The following is a 17,533-nucleotide window of genomic DNA, read 5'->3' as shown; positions in this document are numbered from 1 at the left end:
TTAGTCGCTGAAATCCATTTCCATGCGGCATTTTGGAAGAAGCAACCAAATGTGTTTGCAATCAAACCGCGAAAGCTTAATAAAGAACTTAATTAGAAACTTTACAGAAGTGGACTGACTCTCCTTTGTGCGCTCCGGAGGATGGAGCCCAGATACGAGACGAGCTGTGCGCCGCAGGCTGAGAGAGAGACACACAGAGAAAGGAGTAGGAAACAGAGGGAGAGGGGCGGTGTTGCGCTCCAGATGAAAGTGGGATGAAATAAAAGAGTCGATTTAATCTGCTTGAAGAGATTTGGGGAGCAAGTGGTGGAGAAGGAGAAGGAGGAGGAGGAGGAGGAGGTGGAGTGTTGGGGGTGAAGTTTTCGGAGCTGTGCGCAGCGCAGGACGGGTGGCCGGGGCCCCTATTGTGAAGCTGCGCTCCGGGCCAGACCGGGGCTCTCCGGGGAGAACATTGGTCCCCATTCACCGAAACCACTCTTTAATACACTCCCTCCGTCATTAAATGTGACATAGCACAATATCGACATCATTTAGAGGACATTATTAATGTTCGAGGGGGCAAGGCCGGGACTCATCAAAGAATCAATAATGGATCATGAGTTACAGGCTGGAGACGGCTCGGTATTATTAGCTCCATCCTCCAGAGGCGGAGAAGGCCACTTTGTTGAGCTGGTCAGTTACAGTCTGAATATTATGACAAACAGCAATTAGGCTGCATCAAAAGCTGCTGACGTTTTAAAGCTTTGACTTTTAAATGCAACAAGAAAGTTATTCAAAGTTTGCTGACGTCAGAAAAACAGAATTACAGCTTGTGTACTGGCTTGTCAATTTTCTATTTTCCCTTCCTGTCAAATGTGTGCGCGCCTTTGTCAGCACACATTTTGTTACTTTGAAAATAGCGCAATTTAAATCAAGTGTTCAGTGCGTATTTGTCCGCGCACACGTCTGTAACTACGCAGGTTTTTTGGGGGGGCGCGCACGCATCCTTGAGCAATACGTGAGAGGATTTCAGAGGCCTCAATTGTCATTCTGAATGGCAGCGGGCTTCTTTAGGCGACCCCGAAAGGAAACATTTTGTAGGTGAAAACGGCCATTTTCTCTGGCTAAACCGTGCCGGAGCGCTCCCTGAATAATTCATCCTTCATTGCGGCCTCATAGTGTGTTTTGTCGGGGCTTTTCTGTGGAGGAGCTTTTTCTCTCTGACTGAATTATAAACAGGTTGCCTTCTCCTTCTTCTCCTTCTCCTCCTTCTTCTTCTCCTTCTTCTTTAGCCGCGGCCAAAGCTGTTTCCAAGCTGGCCTTTTGTCCGCGCGCAGCCCAAGCGTGAGCCCCAAATAGACTCTCGCGCCTTTGTCTCCCAAGTTCATCCTTGAGCGTCCCGTTGTGCGCGCGAGGCGTGTCTTTGTGAGGAGCTGGAAACCGTTGAACAAATGTTTGATCAACTCATCTGGGGGACATTTTGTCTCCTCAGACTCGAGTCCTTTATCTCTCCTCCCCTGTTTTATACTGATGCGGGGATGGAGAGGGTGCGCGCGGGGAAATGGAGGGCTGCATGTTGACATGTCACTGCGTAAATTGGTTTTAAAATTGGGAAAATAGTTACAGGAAACAACGTATTTTATGTGCATCTAATCTCTGGTGCTTGGTGGCACATTATTAAGTGACCAAGTGTTTAAAGATGAAATATTTAGTCAACATTTCCAAACTTTTCCAACAATACCAGGAGCTCTAAAGTCAGTCTGAGGCTGAATTATCACCACTTTCATCACCTGCACTGTTTTTCTCCGGAATTATGCCCCATTTCAATTTCGCTGCCACGCGCCCAGCCCACTGAAAAGTGTAATTAACTTTTCCAGAGCGCAAGGAAAACATTTAAACCGACTCCATCCAGTGAGGATGACAAGCACATCATCATTTCTACAAAGAAACCAAATTAAACGTGACGAATTTCGACTCCCAAGGCAAAAAAAGTAAAGTAATGGCACTGAGAAGAGGATAAATAGTGGAGCTGAAGAGCACTGAGCCCCAAACCGCTCTCAAATCTCCAATTAGGCCACTGTCTGTGGAACTATAATGACGGAAATGAAGAAAATATGCTTTATTCCTTGGCTTGCTGCACTTCCTATTACTTTAATTTCACCAAAAAGCTTGGCTTCGGCTTACACTGTAAATAGTCCATCGTTAAAGAGGTCTTTGTGAGCAGGAAGGGCATTTTTTCTTAATTAGGAATAAACTTTCTGATGAGATGAGACAAGTCCACTTTTTTTTCTCACGCAACAAATCACTGTTAAGAACTTAGATTTATTCGACCTTGTTTAAATCCACTATGAAGTGACTAAACAGCTTAAATTGCACTGAAAAAAAATACATTATTTGCACTTCTTTAATTAAAAAATATATAAGTTTTGTTAGACTGAATGGCGTGCGCAATGGTAACTTTTTACAGTGGACGCTGGCGTGTGAAACACTAATAAAAATTGATTTGTTGCATAAAATAATAGCCAAACTATAAACACACAGCAGGCCAAGAGAAATGTAAACTGTTTTCATAATTCATGAAGGTGTCACACTTACATTTACCGAATTAATTTATACTGCATGTGGATTGCTTGTTTTTGTAATTTGTCTACAAGAATAAAACACCCTTAAAATATGTGCACCCTAATATGCAGAGTTACTGTAACACAGATGCATCCACACTGCTTATAAACCCAGCTGCGCACACACACACACACACAAACACACACACACACACACACACAGAGGCTACACACACACTGCACACTCTCCTTTCCCGCACAGAGCCATCACCTGCTGTTTGATTTACGGTATGGCCTCATGGGAAAAGCATTAGCCGCAGAGATATGGGCGATAAAGAATTCCTAACAAAGGACGACACACACTCTCCACCCCCATGCAACAACTTTACAGCATGCTCAAACTCCAGAGAGGCGAGTTATAACACCAAATAAAACCACTCTCCTTTACACTCTTTGCGCAGGAGCAATCAACAGGTTGAATATCACAGATTTCCTGAGCTGCAAAATTGGAATTTAATTCACTGGATTTTATCCTAATTAAATAATATACGCAGATAAACACTCTGCTAAGATCTGATACTAACCAAATACAGCTTAAGCAAACAGTTTAGCAAGTATATAAATATAAATTATAAATAATAAAAATCCTCCCATATGGACTCACTGAGGCGATATCTGATCAAACATGACTCCTAATGTGTGCGCGCGCACTGATATGACAAAGATAACTCCAGCTAAAGTGAACAGAGAACTTCTCTCTCCTTCTACATCAGCCACGACAAGCAGTTCACTCACATCTGTCTCCTAAGATGCCTTCGATGCTGTGTTTGGCCCTCCGGTCGCTCTCTTCCATCTCTTTCCTCTCGATCTCCTCCTCATCCTCCTCTTCGTCGCCTTTGCCCCCGAACTTACTCCGCATGGTGCGACTGATGGAGCTCACTGCAAAAGTTTGGCCAAAGGATGGAAATAAAAAATAAGTAATGCGTTTTAAAAATGGTATAAATTTTACTTGGCACTATGTTAGAATTAGACAAAATATAGGACATTAATTTGGCCTTTAAAAGTTGTCAAAAATCTCTTGAAATTAAAATAAATTAAAAAGAAAGTGCAGATTTGTTCAACTGGGAAAAGTTTTTTTTTTTAAATTAATCTTAATAATTTAATATTTTTTTTAAATTAATTTTAGAGTAGGCTATATAATAAAACCGGTTCCAGTTGAAGCTAAAATGTATATAAGATAAAATAAAATATAAAATATTATAAAATAAAAATAAATAAATGTGAGGGAAAATAATGACAGTGAAAAAAATAAAAATAAAATAATAATAATAATAATAATTTGTAGATTAATTAATGTCTGGCCTTTTTACCTGAAGGCACGTTGTTGCGGTCACATATCCCATCCTTCAGTAATTTATCCCGAATCTCCCAGCTAAACATACCCGGGTTTTCCCGCTTGTATTCTTCTATTCTCTTCTCTACATCCGGCGTTGTTCCCTGCTTCAAAGGTCAGAAAAGTCGCAGTGTTTATTCACTTTGTTGTGGCCCTTGGGGCACAATGCATACATCGCCTTTATAAGCTTTAACTTAAAAAAAACAAGACGTTATTATTATTTTGAATAAGCATTCAATGTGTGGATTTATGTCAAAATGATTTATATATTTTACAGTTACAGGAGTTTCTGAGCTGCTCTCTGTGGTCCATACCTTGGGTTTGCTGCCACCGATGGCCCCGGGTCTGATGGAGCCCGTCTCCTGGTACCGGCACAGGATTTTGGACACGCAGCCGTGGGAGACCCGCAGCTGTCGTGAGATGACACACGGCCTGATGCCGTGGTGGGCCATCTCCACGATTTTATGGCGGATGTGGTTGGGCAAAGGTCTGCCATTTATGAAAACTCCTCCGAGCTGGTTCACACGGCCTTGACCCAACGGGGTGGACACTACATGTGATCAGAACATGACAGGGATGTGTTATTAAAGTGATCCAGGCTGCGCAAAACCACGAGGAGAAGTCAGGGTTTAGCTGAGCCCAAAAGCACCTGAACACACCAGCAACAGGATATTACAGAATGAGGCAGCACTTTTATTTAATAGTTACAAAATCAGCTGACAGTGCACGTGAAAAATGCACTTTTACGCATGAACATATGAATTACAAATGTCTGCAAACATGCACATTATTTGTAAAAATAAAAACTATCATGTCATTTAATGCAGCCTGCGGATAGGTTTGCTAAAAAGTTTCTAAAATAAGATATTAACAGAAATAAAACGTAAAATATGGCACTAATGTAGCAATAAAAATATGGAATGCGTCAGTTTAGCTCCCAGCTGAATAAGATTTGATTCTGTAGAACTTTAAGATGTTGTAACTGAGCAGAGTTTGTGTTTCCAAGCCGAGGTTTGGCACAAGACTGAGTCCGTAAAAGCAACTTTTGACTAACTAGCACTGAACCCACACATGATCCGTCAACATCCAGGGCTGTACCCTTCCTTTGGCAGTGTGATGCTTTACCTTCCAGTGGGAAGCCACTGCGGGGGTAGTTCTGAGCCAGCGTGGGTCGCATCATCCTGGGTATTGACCCCGCCAACGCAGTCATACCTCCAACACCCCAGTGACTCCAGATACCTCCTCCTGCCGGGGGAGGCTGCTGCTCCAACTCCGAGGTCGTCGCTGAAATCGCTTTTTTCGCTTGGTGAGGAAGTTCCCTGGAAGGTTAGCCTCGGCTAGGGTTAGCCTCACCCGGGCTGCAGCCAAGCACCAGTGTCCCGGGAGCCCCAAGCCTCTGAGGAGTCAAACGTGACGACAAAAAGAGAAGAAAACCTGATTCTTGGATGTAAATACGAGTCACTTTCTCAGCCTCCTCGGGTTTATTCGCCAGTACTGGAGCCTCTTGGGGATGCAGTTGCCAACGTGGTGAAGCTGGGACGCAAATATTGTTGTTGTTGTTGTTTGTTGACACCGGTTCAAAGTGAGAGGAGACAGTCAAAAGTAGCGGAGCTCTTCTCTCTCCCCGTCAGCGCTCCCGGCTGGGATTGGCGGAGAGGGGACACACGGTACGCAGCGAAGCGCGAGGATTGGCTGAGGCTGGAAACTTTGGTCCTATCAGAGAGGCTGTCACAGAGCCTTTCGGACGGGACAGGGGCGTCGATTCACAAAAACTAATGCATGGAGTGTTTTGCAGAGACGAACACGTTGGTCCTGATGTGAGATTTTACCAGTAAATTACATAAAATAAAAAAGACTATTAAGTCAGATTAATAACAGATAATACAGGATGAAATTAAAACATATAAACAGTCTTTTTGGCATGCACTAACAGAAACACAACAGTGTGACGCAACCCAATACAACAGACAATAAATACATTTCTATAACGTTTGCTTGTGACTTATTGCTTCTTTATAGATGTAAATGAGGTGGAGAAAATATTAGCAAACACTGTCAGCCATGCACAGCACAGCCTCAGAGTAATATGAGAAAATCAACACACATAAGAGTCTCAAAAAACTGCACATTTAAAATAACATAATATAACTATTAGGGTTATTTTGTTGCATTATATTTTGCTTCACTGACAACTGGCATCTCTCTATAAGTCACACATGATTTTGCACCAAAACTTTCAGTCATGTTTTTTCTATTAAATATTAATTTTTCATAATTTGTCACTTTATTTCACACACAGGTCATTGCACACATGCCCACAGCCCAGTGTTCCTGACATAACTTTCTTTTCAGCTGCGGTTTCTTCTGATTTTTTTTCTCCACTTCAGCTCCAAAATGTTTTTATAAAACCAAGACCAACCCTTGATTCTGGTCTTATTCAGCAACACAGCAGCCTAATGAGCAAAAACCCAAACGTGTGACTTTGGTTTTACGCATATTCGGTGAAAAATAAAGTCCCTTAGATTCCTCTGCTGCTTATCGTGTCACCAATCTGTGCGTAAAATCACGTGAAACCCGTTTAATGCATGCCATCGCACACGACCCCTAATTTGTTTCCACCCCATGGCCTCACATATGACACAAATGGTGCTAAAGTGTGTGCACCTCAAGGAATTTATTGTGGTTTTTCAGACTGAGCACCAGCCAGCCGAGAACAGTCTGAAGGGGGACGCGCGCCACAGCAGGATACGACGCCAGGGCGGCCGTAAAGCCAGTCTAGCTCTGTGCCACTATGGAGAAGTGGGTGTATTTGCATCCCCAAATGTCTAATAATCGATAGTGTCACCTCCCCAACTAGAAAAAAAAGAAAAGAGAAGTGAGGAGTTGTTTCTTTTAAAGCCATGGACCCTCTCTCCTTTAGTTCCTAATCAATCACTGGAGCAAAGGTTCCGCTCCTGAGCTCTGGGATCAGACAAAAGCGCGTTTTACTTCACTGTGTCATCTGAAGAAAGGCGAGTCCGTCCTCAGTGTTTCAGCACCAACTTTGATCCTGTGCACGAAAAGAAGGTTTTTGGATTCATTCAAATTTAAAGAGTAATTTCTAATTTTTGATTTCGGACACTTAGAGACGCAGCTGGTCGAACATTGCGCACGTCGAACAGGTGGGGTTTAACCATCTATAGGCAATCGGTACATGTTTTTACCATCCAGGCCCACATGGGAAGATATTCCGTGCAGTTGGAAATATGTTTAAACGCCTGCAAGTGAAGCCCTGCACCCTTTGTGTGACTCGTGCAAAGCGCCCCCAGCACCTGATCAGCCCTTTCATGTCTCACCCCACTCACCTATACGGAGCAATAACGGGGCCCCCACGGGAGGGCCCATGTCATTCACCTTAATTCACGCAGGGCAGAGACATCCCACAGGCTAAGTAGGTTTCAATTAACATTCGCCTCTTTTAGTTGCTTTTGAGTAAGAAAAGAAAACGCACTTCAAATGTTGACTTTGCTGTCAGAGACGCGCGTGAACAATGGGTGGACGCTGGGTTTAAAATAAGCAGGGCACACAGGGGGTCTTTCACCTGCTAAGGAGGGTGTCAGTAAGTTGAGGCAGAGGAGTTATCGACATGAATGAGTCCTGCAGGTTGTCATAACATGGCTTCAAGGAGAGGGGAAATGTGGGGTTGTTTCTGACTGATGTGACATGTGTCATAAACCAGATGAGCTTCAGTTATTGGCTAAATTATTATACTGCAGGTGATAATCAGGTGAGTGGAAGCTTTATGGGCAGATACATGAATAGGCCTCTGTTACCACGCGCACCTTTATGTGGGTCAGCAGTTTGAGTAACAGAATAAAAGATGAATTATCAGGCTGTGTGATGAAACTAAAATTTGTTTTCTATCTGATTTGTTTCCAAAGGAGAGAAACCATCAGTCTTTACGAGGACGAACGTGACGATTTGGGAGTGTCAGTGATCTTATTGAAACTGGATATTACTGCCAAGAAGGAGAAAAAAACAGAGGGGCAAATGGAAAACAGAGAGAGGCATGATGCATACCTCGGCCCTTTCTTTAAAAGCGACACTCAATCTCCGTGTCCAATCCGTTACCGGGGGATGAAATTCAAAGTCAGAAATCTCGCTTGATGAGAAATAAATTAGTTGCATCGCATGCTCTGAGCGGAGCGCACTCACAAACACACACATTTGTCAAATCAATTAGATTCCATTGCAGCATATTACGGTAATATTTCCTACAGAGATAAAGGGGGATAAAAGAGGGCGAAATTAATTACGTAATTATTTTTATTACGATTCACAGGAAGTTAATAAAAATAAGAATTAAGAGTGAGCTAAAAATTAGGCTATTGTTTTGATATTTTTGATATTATCTAATACACCAGTGACGTCATTGTGCTTAACATCTTGAAATAAGTATGTGGTGAAATCTGATATTATTTATTAGCCTGTCTAACATAAGTTGATATCACCAGGCGTGGAAGAAGTATCAAAATATTTTACTTAGGTAAAGGTAACAATACTACAATAAATTAAATAGATAAATATTTTTTCATGATTATTATTATTATGCTTTAAAACCCTCCATTACAATCCTGCATCGAAATAGTCTAAAGGAAAAGTGTAAATAAGAACATGGACAGCGAAATGTAGCTTAAATGTCAAACGTAAAGTCATTTAAAAAAAAGAATAAAATGAATTAATGTAAAATAGCCCAATTCAAATAGTTATTTTATCAATATTATCACATTCATATATTATTATTATCACACACACACACACACACACACACACATACATACACACATACATACATACATATGTATATATATATATATATATATATATATATATACACACATTTTAACAACTTTATATCCTGCTTTACTGTTTAATCTGTAACAATGCATAGTTTCTGAATTGATTATATGTTTTATGTGTAAAATTTTAATAGAAAAAGTACTAACTACAGCAGTCAAATAAATATAGTGGAGTAAAAACTAGGATATTTGCCTCTGAAGTGCAGTAAGTACCCTGTAAAGTCGCATAAACTGGAAGTGCTCAAATAAAGTACAAGTACCTAAGGCTACAGTAACACTCCTCCACTGTTTATATCCTTACAGATTAATATCGTTTATACTTTTTTAAATACTAAAATGTATTTATTATTAACTCAGAACTAAGATTTACTGTCTTTTGTGCACTTTAAATGCAGTTTTGTTGTGTGAACAAAAGTTGAAATGTTTTAAAGTAGAAAATGTCACAGTCGAGCTATGACATGCAATACAAAACAGAGGCTACACACGAGTCAGCAGCCCACAGGCTATATCTTGTTTTGCGATGTATTGTTGAATCCTCGCTGTTGTCCGACGACGTCACGCCCCGCAGCTAGCGCGAGAACAGTGTTTGGAAATGTGTGTGTGTGTGTGTGTGTGTGTGTGTGTGTGTGTGTGTGGGTGGGTGGGGGGGTCAGAAATAGCTCCTTGTACATGGCCCAGCATCCTCACAAAAACATGTCTCATTTTGTTTGTTGTCATGGCTCATTTGTAAACATGCCTCAAACTATTTTCCAGTATAATGAGTGTAACTGTAGCTGATTGGAAATACAGCCAGGCTCAGATACAATAGGCTGCAGTGTCGCGCTGCTGCTGCTGATCCCAACAATCAGCTAACACAGACTTGTTTACATGGAGCTGCGCATATGGAGGAGAGGAGGGAGCTACACAGGCTGTGTGACAGATTTAATTTATGAAGCATGGAGCTTTGGGTTGATGTAAAGTATGTGTGAGGTGAATAGTAACCTGTAATTAGATGGTGACTGGTCAACATTGGGTTTTATCTCTTGTGTTTGTGTATGAGGGGGGAGATGTTGTTGCTGAATGGTTTTACTTATGTGCAGTAAAAGGGGAGCCTTGTATGAAGAGGTAAACATGTGAAGAATCTAAGCCAGTGATATTAACATACTGAAAAATGTATTTACTTTTAATCAAGATTTAGCCACCAGCAGTTTGCACAACTGGACCTACATGAGAAATGCAAAGAGGGTTTCATTTTTAAAGCGTGCAGCACTCTGTGTCTACCAGTAGGGGGCGCATTTGATGCGTCCTGGAGCCTGCTACACTGACACACCAGCAGCTACACAATGGTTTATATTTGACATGTGATTCCTATTTAAACACAATGTGTTTTACTTGTGCAAACATGTGATCAACTTGTGTTTGTAACCGTTCATTATGTAACACCGAGCACCATAAATACAGCCCTGGCAACAGGCTGCTCTGTCAGCTGCCCCGATTCAAAGACTAAAAAGCAGTGGGTATTCATGTTTCCTTTATTACTGAAATGTGTTTATGTATGTAAAACAGCACATAAAGAACATTTCTCTGTGCAAATACGTTTGGTACTTTGACAACAACCACGGATTCTCATTAAAAACCAACGACATTTTCTAGGTCCTCTGAAATAAATACAATATGCTTACACTGAACAAAGGTGCACCCCGTTACTTGTGTCAAATAAGAGGGTGAAAGTGCATTGTCTAAGAGTTGGGAGAAGGTCGAGCGGGATGATTGAAGCAAGCATGGGAGTCAGATGGAGGGTGCAGAATTATGTTGGGTTGTTTTTTGCCTTTTTATCCCATGCAGTGAGGTAGGGATACCATGAGTGTGCGAGGGCAACAAGTGCTAAGGTCGAACCACTTTGGTGTCCGAATCGTCTCCAAATTCTGTACTAAATGCTGATAGAGAGGTCAGGGAGCGACTCACATGCTCCACAGACCATGATGCATCTGTCAATATGAGGGTTGTCCACTGCACCACATATAAGGTATCACTTTTTTGCCATATTGAGGAATAATAAATAAATAAGTGTATAGATTGTAGCAACGATTATATACACAGGATTTATGTTTCACAGTAATGTTCGTAACAAGTTTTGATTACACCATGTCGTCTGAAGCTGGTGTCACTCAGACGTTAGGTCAGTGTTTCTGTTCTGATACAAACACAAACCCAGTTTTATTAAGTTTTAGTACATAAGTATTTGCATTGTGTTAGTGCAGAAATAACACAATCAGTGTTTTTATCGTTCTTAAACGCCTCTTTCTAATCTCAGCCACGCAGCTCATGGGGCTCTTTAAGTTTCCAGAGGTAATTATGACTCCTGACGAGCTCAGAGGAACCAGAGTGACACCAAATGTATCCTCTTATAAGCTCTTCACCACGCCAGGAGACAGATACTGTGCACATGTGGCTTTGAAGAAAGAAAAGGAGTCTGAAGATGGATTGTACCTCAGGTATCTACTACAACGTTTCTTCAAAGCCAGATGCAAAGACATGATTCATAGGTATAAAAAGGTGCCACTTTCTGAGGCAGCTCCATGTTGGGAAACCCTGTTTTTGTGTGTGTGTGAGAGAGAAAGAGGAAATCCCTGCCAACACCTCAGCTGGATGCTGGACGCTGGATGCTGTGTGCAGCAGGAGCCCCCCCATGCATGATTGTGATGAGGATTACGGTGAAGTTTTACTTCATTCAGCAACAAGGTGAGGCACACGAGTCAGGAGACACAATGTCCCTTCTGTTAGAAAGTAACAAAATAAAATAAAAACAACAAGCCTTGACCTTTCAGGAGCTTAACATGCACAAATGTCGCCAAACACAGGTTCAAAATCACAAGTTATCTCTTAAAATCCCTTCAAAAACACACCAAAAAAAACAGGAAGAGGTGCAGTTTTCGTGGTGATTAGGGAAACAGTGCCGTCCTGGAGGAGAAGTTAAAGCACAAGGGTTAGGAAGGTCTTCGAGAAAGGCTGATCACACCTATCTAGTAGCACTCACCACCTCTCTGTGGACTATTTACAGTTTGGATTGTGGATACAACTTCTTCCGTAAAACCAAAACCCCTCACCTGGGAGTGCACATGGCCAGATATCTGTACAGTTCAATAGTGCTTTGTTGAGATATAAGAGTGGATCGTCATGTCATGGACAGTTATCATACAGTGAGTGGCAGAGTGGGATATGCATATAATTTAGCAGGACAGGGTGGGGAGGGTGTCAAACCCTGGAAATAAGCACTTCACATTCTTCAAACCAACCACAGCTGAGACCAGCACCAGAGCTCTGAGTCTTGGGGACAAGTTCACTCATCTGGACGCCCGGTCAGCCGGGCCTACTGTCAGTACAACTGCACAACTTCAGGAAAAGATTATCAAGGATCATGTCGGCCTATTGCTCCAAACAACATGAAGGCCTTTGGGTGTTTGCTATACTGATAAAAGGCCATTTTGGACGAGATTTATTCCTAGAAAAAGTAAAGGGAGCAGGAGAATCAGTTGCCAGTATTATGTACAGAATCACACAGCCACAGTACAACCTCTCCATCAAGAGTCAGTCAGAGCCATCAGGCGTTTCTCCGGGAGTTACTGGTGGCGGATGAGCGGCCTGTCTCATGGTCCGGTCTGTATTTGAGCCAGCAGATGAGCCATGTGACGACCACCGAGAACATGGCCAGGATGCTGGCTACCGACAAGCAAATGGGTCCCGCCGGCGAGGGAGGAATGCTGTGACTGTGCACAAAGATCAGGCCCATGAAGAGCAACACCAGCATGGACAGAAAGGAGAAGATGACACAGACGCAGCCGGTGGTCAGCGCCACTCTCTTGCAGCTCTGACAGCTGTCGTAGCGCACCGAGTCCTGGGAGAGGGTCGTGGCAGTGGACACGGTGGTGGACGGGGTCGCCTGGCTGACGCTGGACGTCCCCGACGCCTCCTCCCGACGGAGGGCGACGAGGGCTGGATGCAGCGGGGGAGGGTACGGCGGCAAAGCGTCCTGAGGCAGCGGGTCCGAGTCGATGTAGAGCGGAAAATCCTCCGTCACCTTGGTGTTGTTGGGCAGGTTTTGTATCCGATAATCCGGCACTGGAGTCCGGTGGCGACAGACGGGGCAGCTGATGCGCCATGGCCGCTCCTCCCGGAGATGAAGCGTGTTCAGGCACTCCTCGCAAAACGTGTGCAGGCACTCTAGGATCTTAGGAGCCCGGCGGTCAAGGTCGAAATAATTATAGCAGATTTTGCATTCGTACTCCTCGTAGGGAAACGCCGAGGAGGCCTCGCCGGGGGGTTCCGCTCCGTTTGATGCCAAATCTACCTCTGCCATGTCATCTTTCGCCATTCACATTCTCCGGTGAACACAAAGGGAGCTGGCGGACAGATGCTGATGACGGTGCACGTCTCTCCTCCTCTCCCCCTCCTCTCCTCCCCGCTCATTGAAACGCCATCATCCCCGCAGACATTGCTGATGTGTTGTTATTACCCCCACAGCGTCCTCGATGGAGAGCGGGGCTGCTGCTGCTGCTGATGCTGCTGCTGCCGCTCAGTCTAAACGATCGGGATCCCGGGTTAATAGTAAAAAGCTCTCAATGCGTCCTCGGCTGTGTGGGAACAGATGATGTAATGGTGGTGACTCCGATGTGAGGGCTCATCCATCCAGAGAGTCCGAGCATCCCACAAAGGCAGAGAGAAACAGAGAGGGAGGGGAGGGAGGGATGTGTCGCCTCAGAGTCCCGTTAAATCCATTAAAGAGAGAGTGAGTGTGTGTGTGTGTGGTTGTCAATGCGCTCTGGGTGTGTGCACCGGGCAGCTATGACAGCCACGCGCGGTCGCAATTACGTAGCGCTTGCCAGGATGCGCTAATTTGGTCATCTGAGGGCGTCAAGCCACTGTTTCCTGTAACAAAGAGCATGTAAACTCACACAATGATCCAATCACGCACGGGCCTGCGCTGTCTTACATTACAAGGAGGGATTGGACGGAACAATGGCGGCTAACTGTATTATCCAACCCATCTAAGAAGAGGGGAGGTTAATTTGGTAAAGGGAAGTGACTCTGTTCCGCATTTAGACAATAGATCATGTCAGACTTATTTGGAGGCTCCAGGCATCTCAGCATGGTGCTGTGGAAAATCACAGATACTCCATTATGTAGGTGTACATGTTGTAGGAGCAGATATCTGTGCACAACAACACATCAAATGCAACTTTCACTGGTCTAAAAGCCTTTTCTAACCATCTGAAAGTCACTAAATCAGCTTCAATAAGCACAGTGAGGCTCCTCCAGAGTGTGAATATCAGCTTTCAATGTGCTGCCATTATTCTTCTAAGTGCACAAATAGGCCATTGATGGAGGTCAAATGATCTGAAACCCTGCGGTTAAATCTTAATGTGATCATATGGTGAGCTGGTCCTGTGAACTGGTGCTCACAAGATTTTGGTTTTGGAGCCAACAGCTACAAACTCTCAGGGAAAGTTCTGTTTAGTCTTTTTTCATGAAGCTGATAACATCCCTGAGAAGAAACTATCAGAGCACAGTAGTCCTTTCTTGACTCATGGATGGATAACTGAACAGGCACAGGGGCCCAAAACCCTTGTTTGCACCCAGCAGTACGGCTCAGTCCAGCACGGTACACTTTTTTCCCATTACCACCATTGAAAATTGTGGATGGTACCAATGGTCTCCCCTCTGTTGGGGTACCTAGCACACAGATCTGGTACTAAAAGGTGGAGCTGTGAACACTGCAGTCTGATTGGTCAGTAGAGGACGGTCACTCTGCTCAGGGCTGAGTTGTGTCTGGTTTTGAGGCTCATGTAACCACTGTTCATACTGTGGAGAGTTTTATATAACTAAACTATAACTGTTAAATCAAAGGATGTTTTGCTGCCTCTCACAGCAGCTGGAGCAGCATATTGTTCTCGTTTAGTTGTTGTTATTGACTCTGATTTCTGCAGTATCTTCACTTATTGCACTTATTATACACCATCATCAAGTTCACAGACAACACCACCATAGTTGGGCTCATCTCTGGGGGGGACAAGTCCGCCTACCGGGACGAGGTGGAGAGGCTGACAGGATGGTGTAAGGATAACAACTTGGTTCTCAACACAGCAAAGACCAAAGAGGTTGTAGCGGACTTCAGGAGGAGGAAAACAGACATCCAGCCCCTGTTCATCAGCGGGGACTGTGTGGAGAGGGTGGCCTATTTCAAGCTCCTGGGCGTCACCATTGAGGAGGACCTCACCTGGAGTGCTAACACCCCAGCGCTTGTGAAGAAGGCCCAGCAGAGACTGTATTTTCTCAGACTCCTCAGGAAACAACAACTCTCTGAGAGACTGCTGGTAACCTTCTACCGCTGCTCTGTAGAAAGCATTCTGTTGTACTGTGTCTGTGTTTGGTTTGCCAGCTGCACAGCCGCAGACAGGAAAGCGCTTCAGAGAGTCATCAACACTGCCCAGAAGATCATCGGCTGCCCTCTCCCCTCACTGGAAACACTGTACAGTTCCCGCTGCCTCACTAAAGCCAGGAACATAGTGAGGGACTCATCACACCCTGGGCACCCTCTGTTCGAACTGCTGCCATCAGGCAGGAGATACAGGACCCACAAGTCAAAAACAAACAGACTAAAGAACAGTTTTTATCCCAGAGCCATTGCTGCCCTAAATAATGCTGAATAATGTAATGAAGCTGCTAAGAACCTGCGCAACAGCTGCAGGACGGTTGTTTGTGTGTGTGTGCGCGTGTGTGCGCGCGCGTGTGTGTAAGATGTACTTTCAGTATTAAGTCTAGTACTTATGTACCTTTATTTATTGCACCATGATTACACTTAATTTCGTTGTACTCATACAATGACAATAAAGATTCTATTCTCTTCTATTCTTATTGCTGTTTATACTCCGCTAACGTTAGAGTTCACACTTGTTGCTTCGCGGGCATCGTTACTGTTCTGCAACTACAACACAGTCCCTGATTGATTGCTCACATTTTCAGCTACTGTGCAGATCCCTGATTGGCCCAGGTTGGACAACACATTTAAACCCATACCTCGACACATATCAACGTTTGGTCATGGACCTTCCACGTCCACATATGACGTGAAAGGCACCCTGGGTGCGTTGGTTGTTGACCTGTAACATGCATTGTCTTCTTTCAAAATACACTTCTGTTTTCAAAGGAAATTTACAGTATACATGCAGTCTCTTGTCGGTACAACAACACTAATTGATGTTTTTTTCCCTCCAACAACAAATTCACGTGGTTAGGTTTAGAAAAAAGAACAGGGTTTGGCTTAATCTCACGAGATGCAAAAACTGCTCCCCCAGGTGGAAGTCTGTGTTTGTTGGACCCATCCACATCCCCGCCCACCCGCCTTACTTGGACTTTCGCCACCTTAACTTTCGTTCTTGTCCTGCTGTGGTCCCCCCGATGCTGCTGAGCACAGTTACAGCTTTTTCCGTTGGTGTCTGATGCTGCAAGCCACTGCCCAAGCGCCGGATTTCGACGACTTCAGAGTGACACCGGGTTGGTGTGGAGCAGCACTGAGTCCAGACTCATACAGAGAACGAAACAGAATGTTGAGCTCACGTCATCAGGATGGTCTCACCAGGCTAACAGAGAAAGACCACAAGGAACTGCAAAGAGAAACAAAATAATAACAACCAAAAAAAGACACAAAATTACCTCAAAGTGACAAAAACCACAAAAAGATGCATAAAAATTACAAACACACACAAACAACAACAATAAAAAGACAAAAGAGAGGTGCAGAGAGGTGGTGGGTTTATAGAGGCTGCACTATAAGACACAAGATTGATGTTGTGTGTTACTGTGTGATAAACATCCTGTCAGGATCCGAGTGTGTTTCCATTGTTTTCCCTCCCCTTTTGTTCTTGTCTTGTCTTCCTCTCTTGTGTTGTGTGTCTGTTTGGAGCTGGGTGGAGTTGGAGTCACCACTCACCTGCACACCTGCCAGCCATCAGCAATCAAGCCATCTCCACTCCACTCTGTATGAAAGCCTGGTCCAGTTCACATCTCTTCGCCAGATTGTCTGCTTACCTGCGTGGTACCTGCGTGCTTTGGCTCATGAGTCTTTGTCTTTTTCTTTAACTTTAGTTTTTGGTCATCTGTTAGCTCTCTGGATTTTGACTCTGTTTTCTGCCACTTAGATTGTTCCTGTCTTGCTGCACTCAGCCTCACACCACCACGGCCATACCCACCTGGTTCCTTTTGGACATTCTCTGGAAGCCCTGAGACTCCGCAACCCCCGCCCTGCTCCAGCTCTGCTCTTCTGTAATTACAATAAAAGACTTTCTTCATCTACCAGCAGCTTTTCAGAGTCTTATGTCTGCACTGTGGGTCCAGGTTTGACACTTCCTTTATGACACATCCTGTGGTTCATTTCCCTAAAATATACATCACCTGCTTGAGATATTGATACTTGCTGACAAGTGAAAAGTGTTAATTTCATCCCCTAAAGAGAGAACAGTTGGTTCATAACAAGAGGGGGTCACACACACTGTCAGGGGTTTATATCATAAGGGTCATCACAATGTGTTATATTGATTGTTTGGACAACATTACGATATATCTGCCAGCACTGGGACCAAACTGTTGTTTTGTAAGTCACAAGTGAGTCTCAAGTCGAGTCACAAGCCCTAAACTTTGAGTTTCAAGTCCTATACGAGACATAATGTGCTCTTCACAAAGCAAACACCAGTTAAACAACTGAGTAACAATATATTAAATTTACAATA

The 17,533-nt window shown here is 43.8% G+C and overlaps 2 protein-coding genes across 5 annotated transcripts in view; both read right to left on the bottom strand.

Annotated features, from left to right (window-relative positions):
- pax3b (paired box 3b) overlaps nucleotides 1-5,558 on the bottom strand; it is a 33,145-nt gene extending 27,587 nt beyond the window's left edge. For 2 of the 4 annotated variants that reach the window (XM_049575499.1, XM_049575498.1), the window contains exons 1-4: nucleotides 5,059-5,558; nucleotides 4,248-4,483; nucleotides 3,911-4,040; nucleotides 3,336-3,479 (exon numbers count right to left, since the gene is read on the bottom strand). In XM_049575499.1, the coding sequence (XP_049431456.1) occupies nucleotides 3,336-3,479; nucleotides 3,911-4,040; nucleotides 4,248-4,483; nucleotides 5,059-5,143 (595 nt within the window). In that variant the 5' untranslated portion in view covers nucleotides 5,144-5,558. The remainder of the gene's footprint in view (nucleotides 1-3,335; nucleotides 3,480-3,910; nucleotides 4,041-4,247; nucleotides 4,484-5,058) is intronic. The other 2 variants (XM_049575502.1, XM_049575501.1) reach the window with 1 other exon arrangement.
- A 4,712-nt stretch (nucleotides 5,559-10,270) lies between these two features.
- On the bottom strand, nucleotides 10,271-13,926 carry LOC125888266 (E3 ubiquitin-protein ligase rnf152-B). The gene has a single exon (XM_049575522.1). It carries the CDS (start codon nucleotides 13,120-13,122, stop codon nucleotides 12,352-12,354), a length of 771 nt encoding a protein of 256 aa, XP_049431479.1. The 5' UTR covers nucleotides 13,123-13,926; the 3' UTR covers nucleotides 10,271-12,351.
- Nucleotides 13,927-17,533: the final 3,607 nt, after the last annotated feature.

This window comes from Epinephelus fuscoguttatus, linkage group LG5, assembly GCF_011397635.1.
Source record: "Epinephelus fuscoguttatus linkage group LG5, E.fuscoguttatus.final_Chr_v1".
Taxonomy (NCBI): domain Eukaryota; kingdom Metazoa; phylum Chordata; class Actinopteri; order Perciformes; family Serranidae; genus Epinephelus; species Epinephelus fuscoguttatus.
The sequence above is the reverse complement of the archived record's forward strand: the minus strand, read 5'-3'. Positions and strand labels throughout refer to the sequence as shown.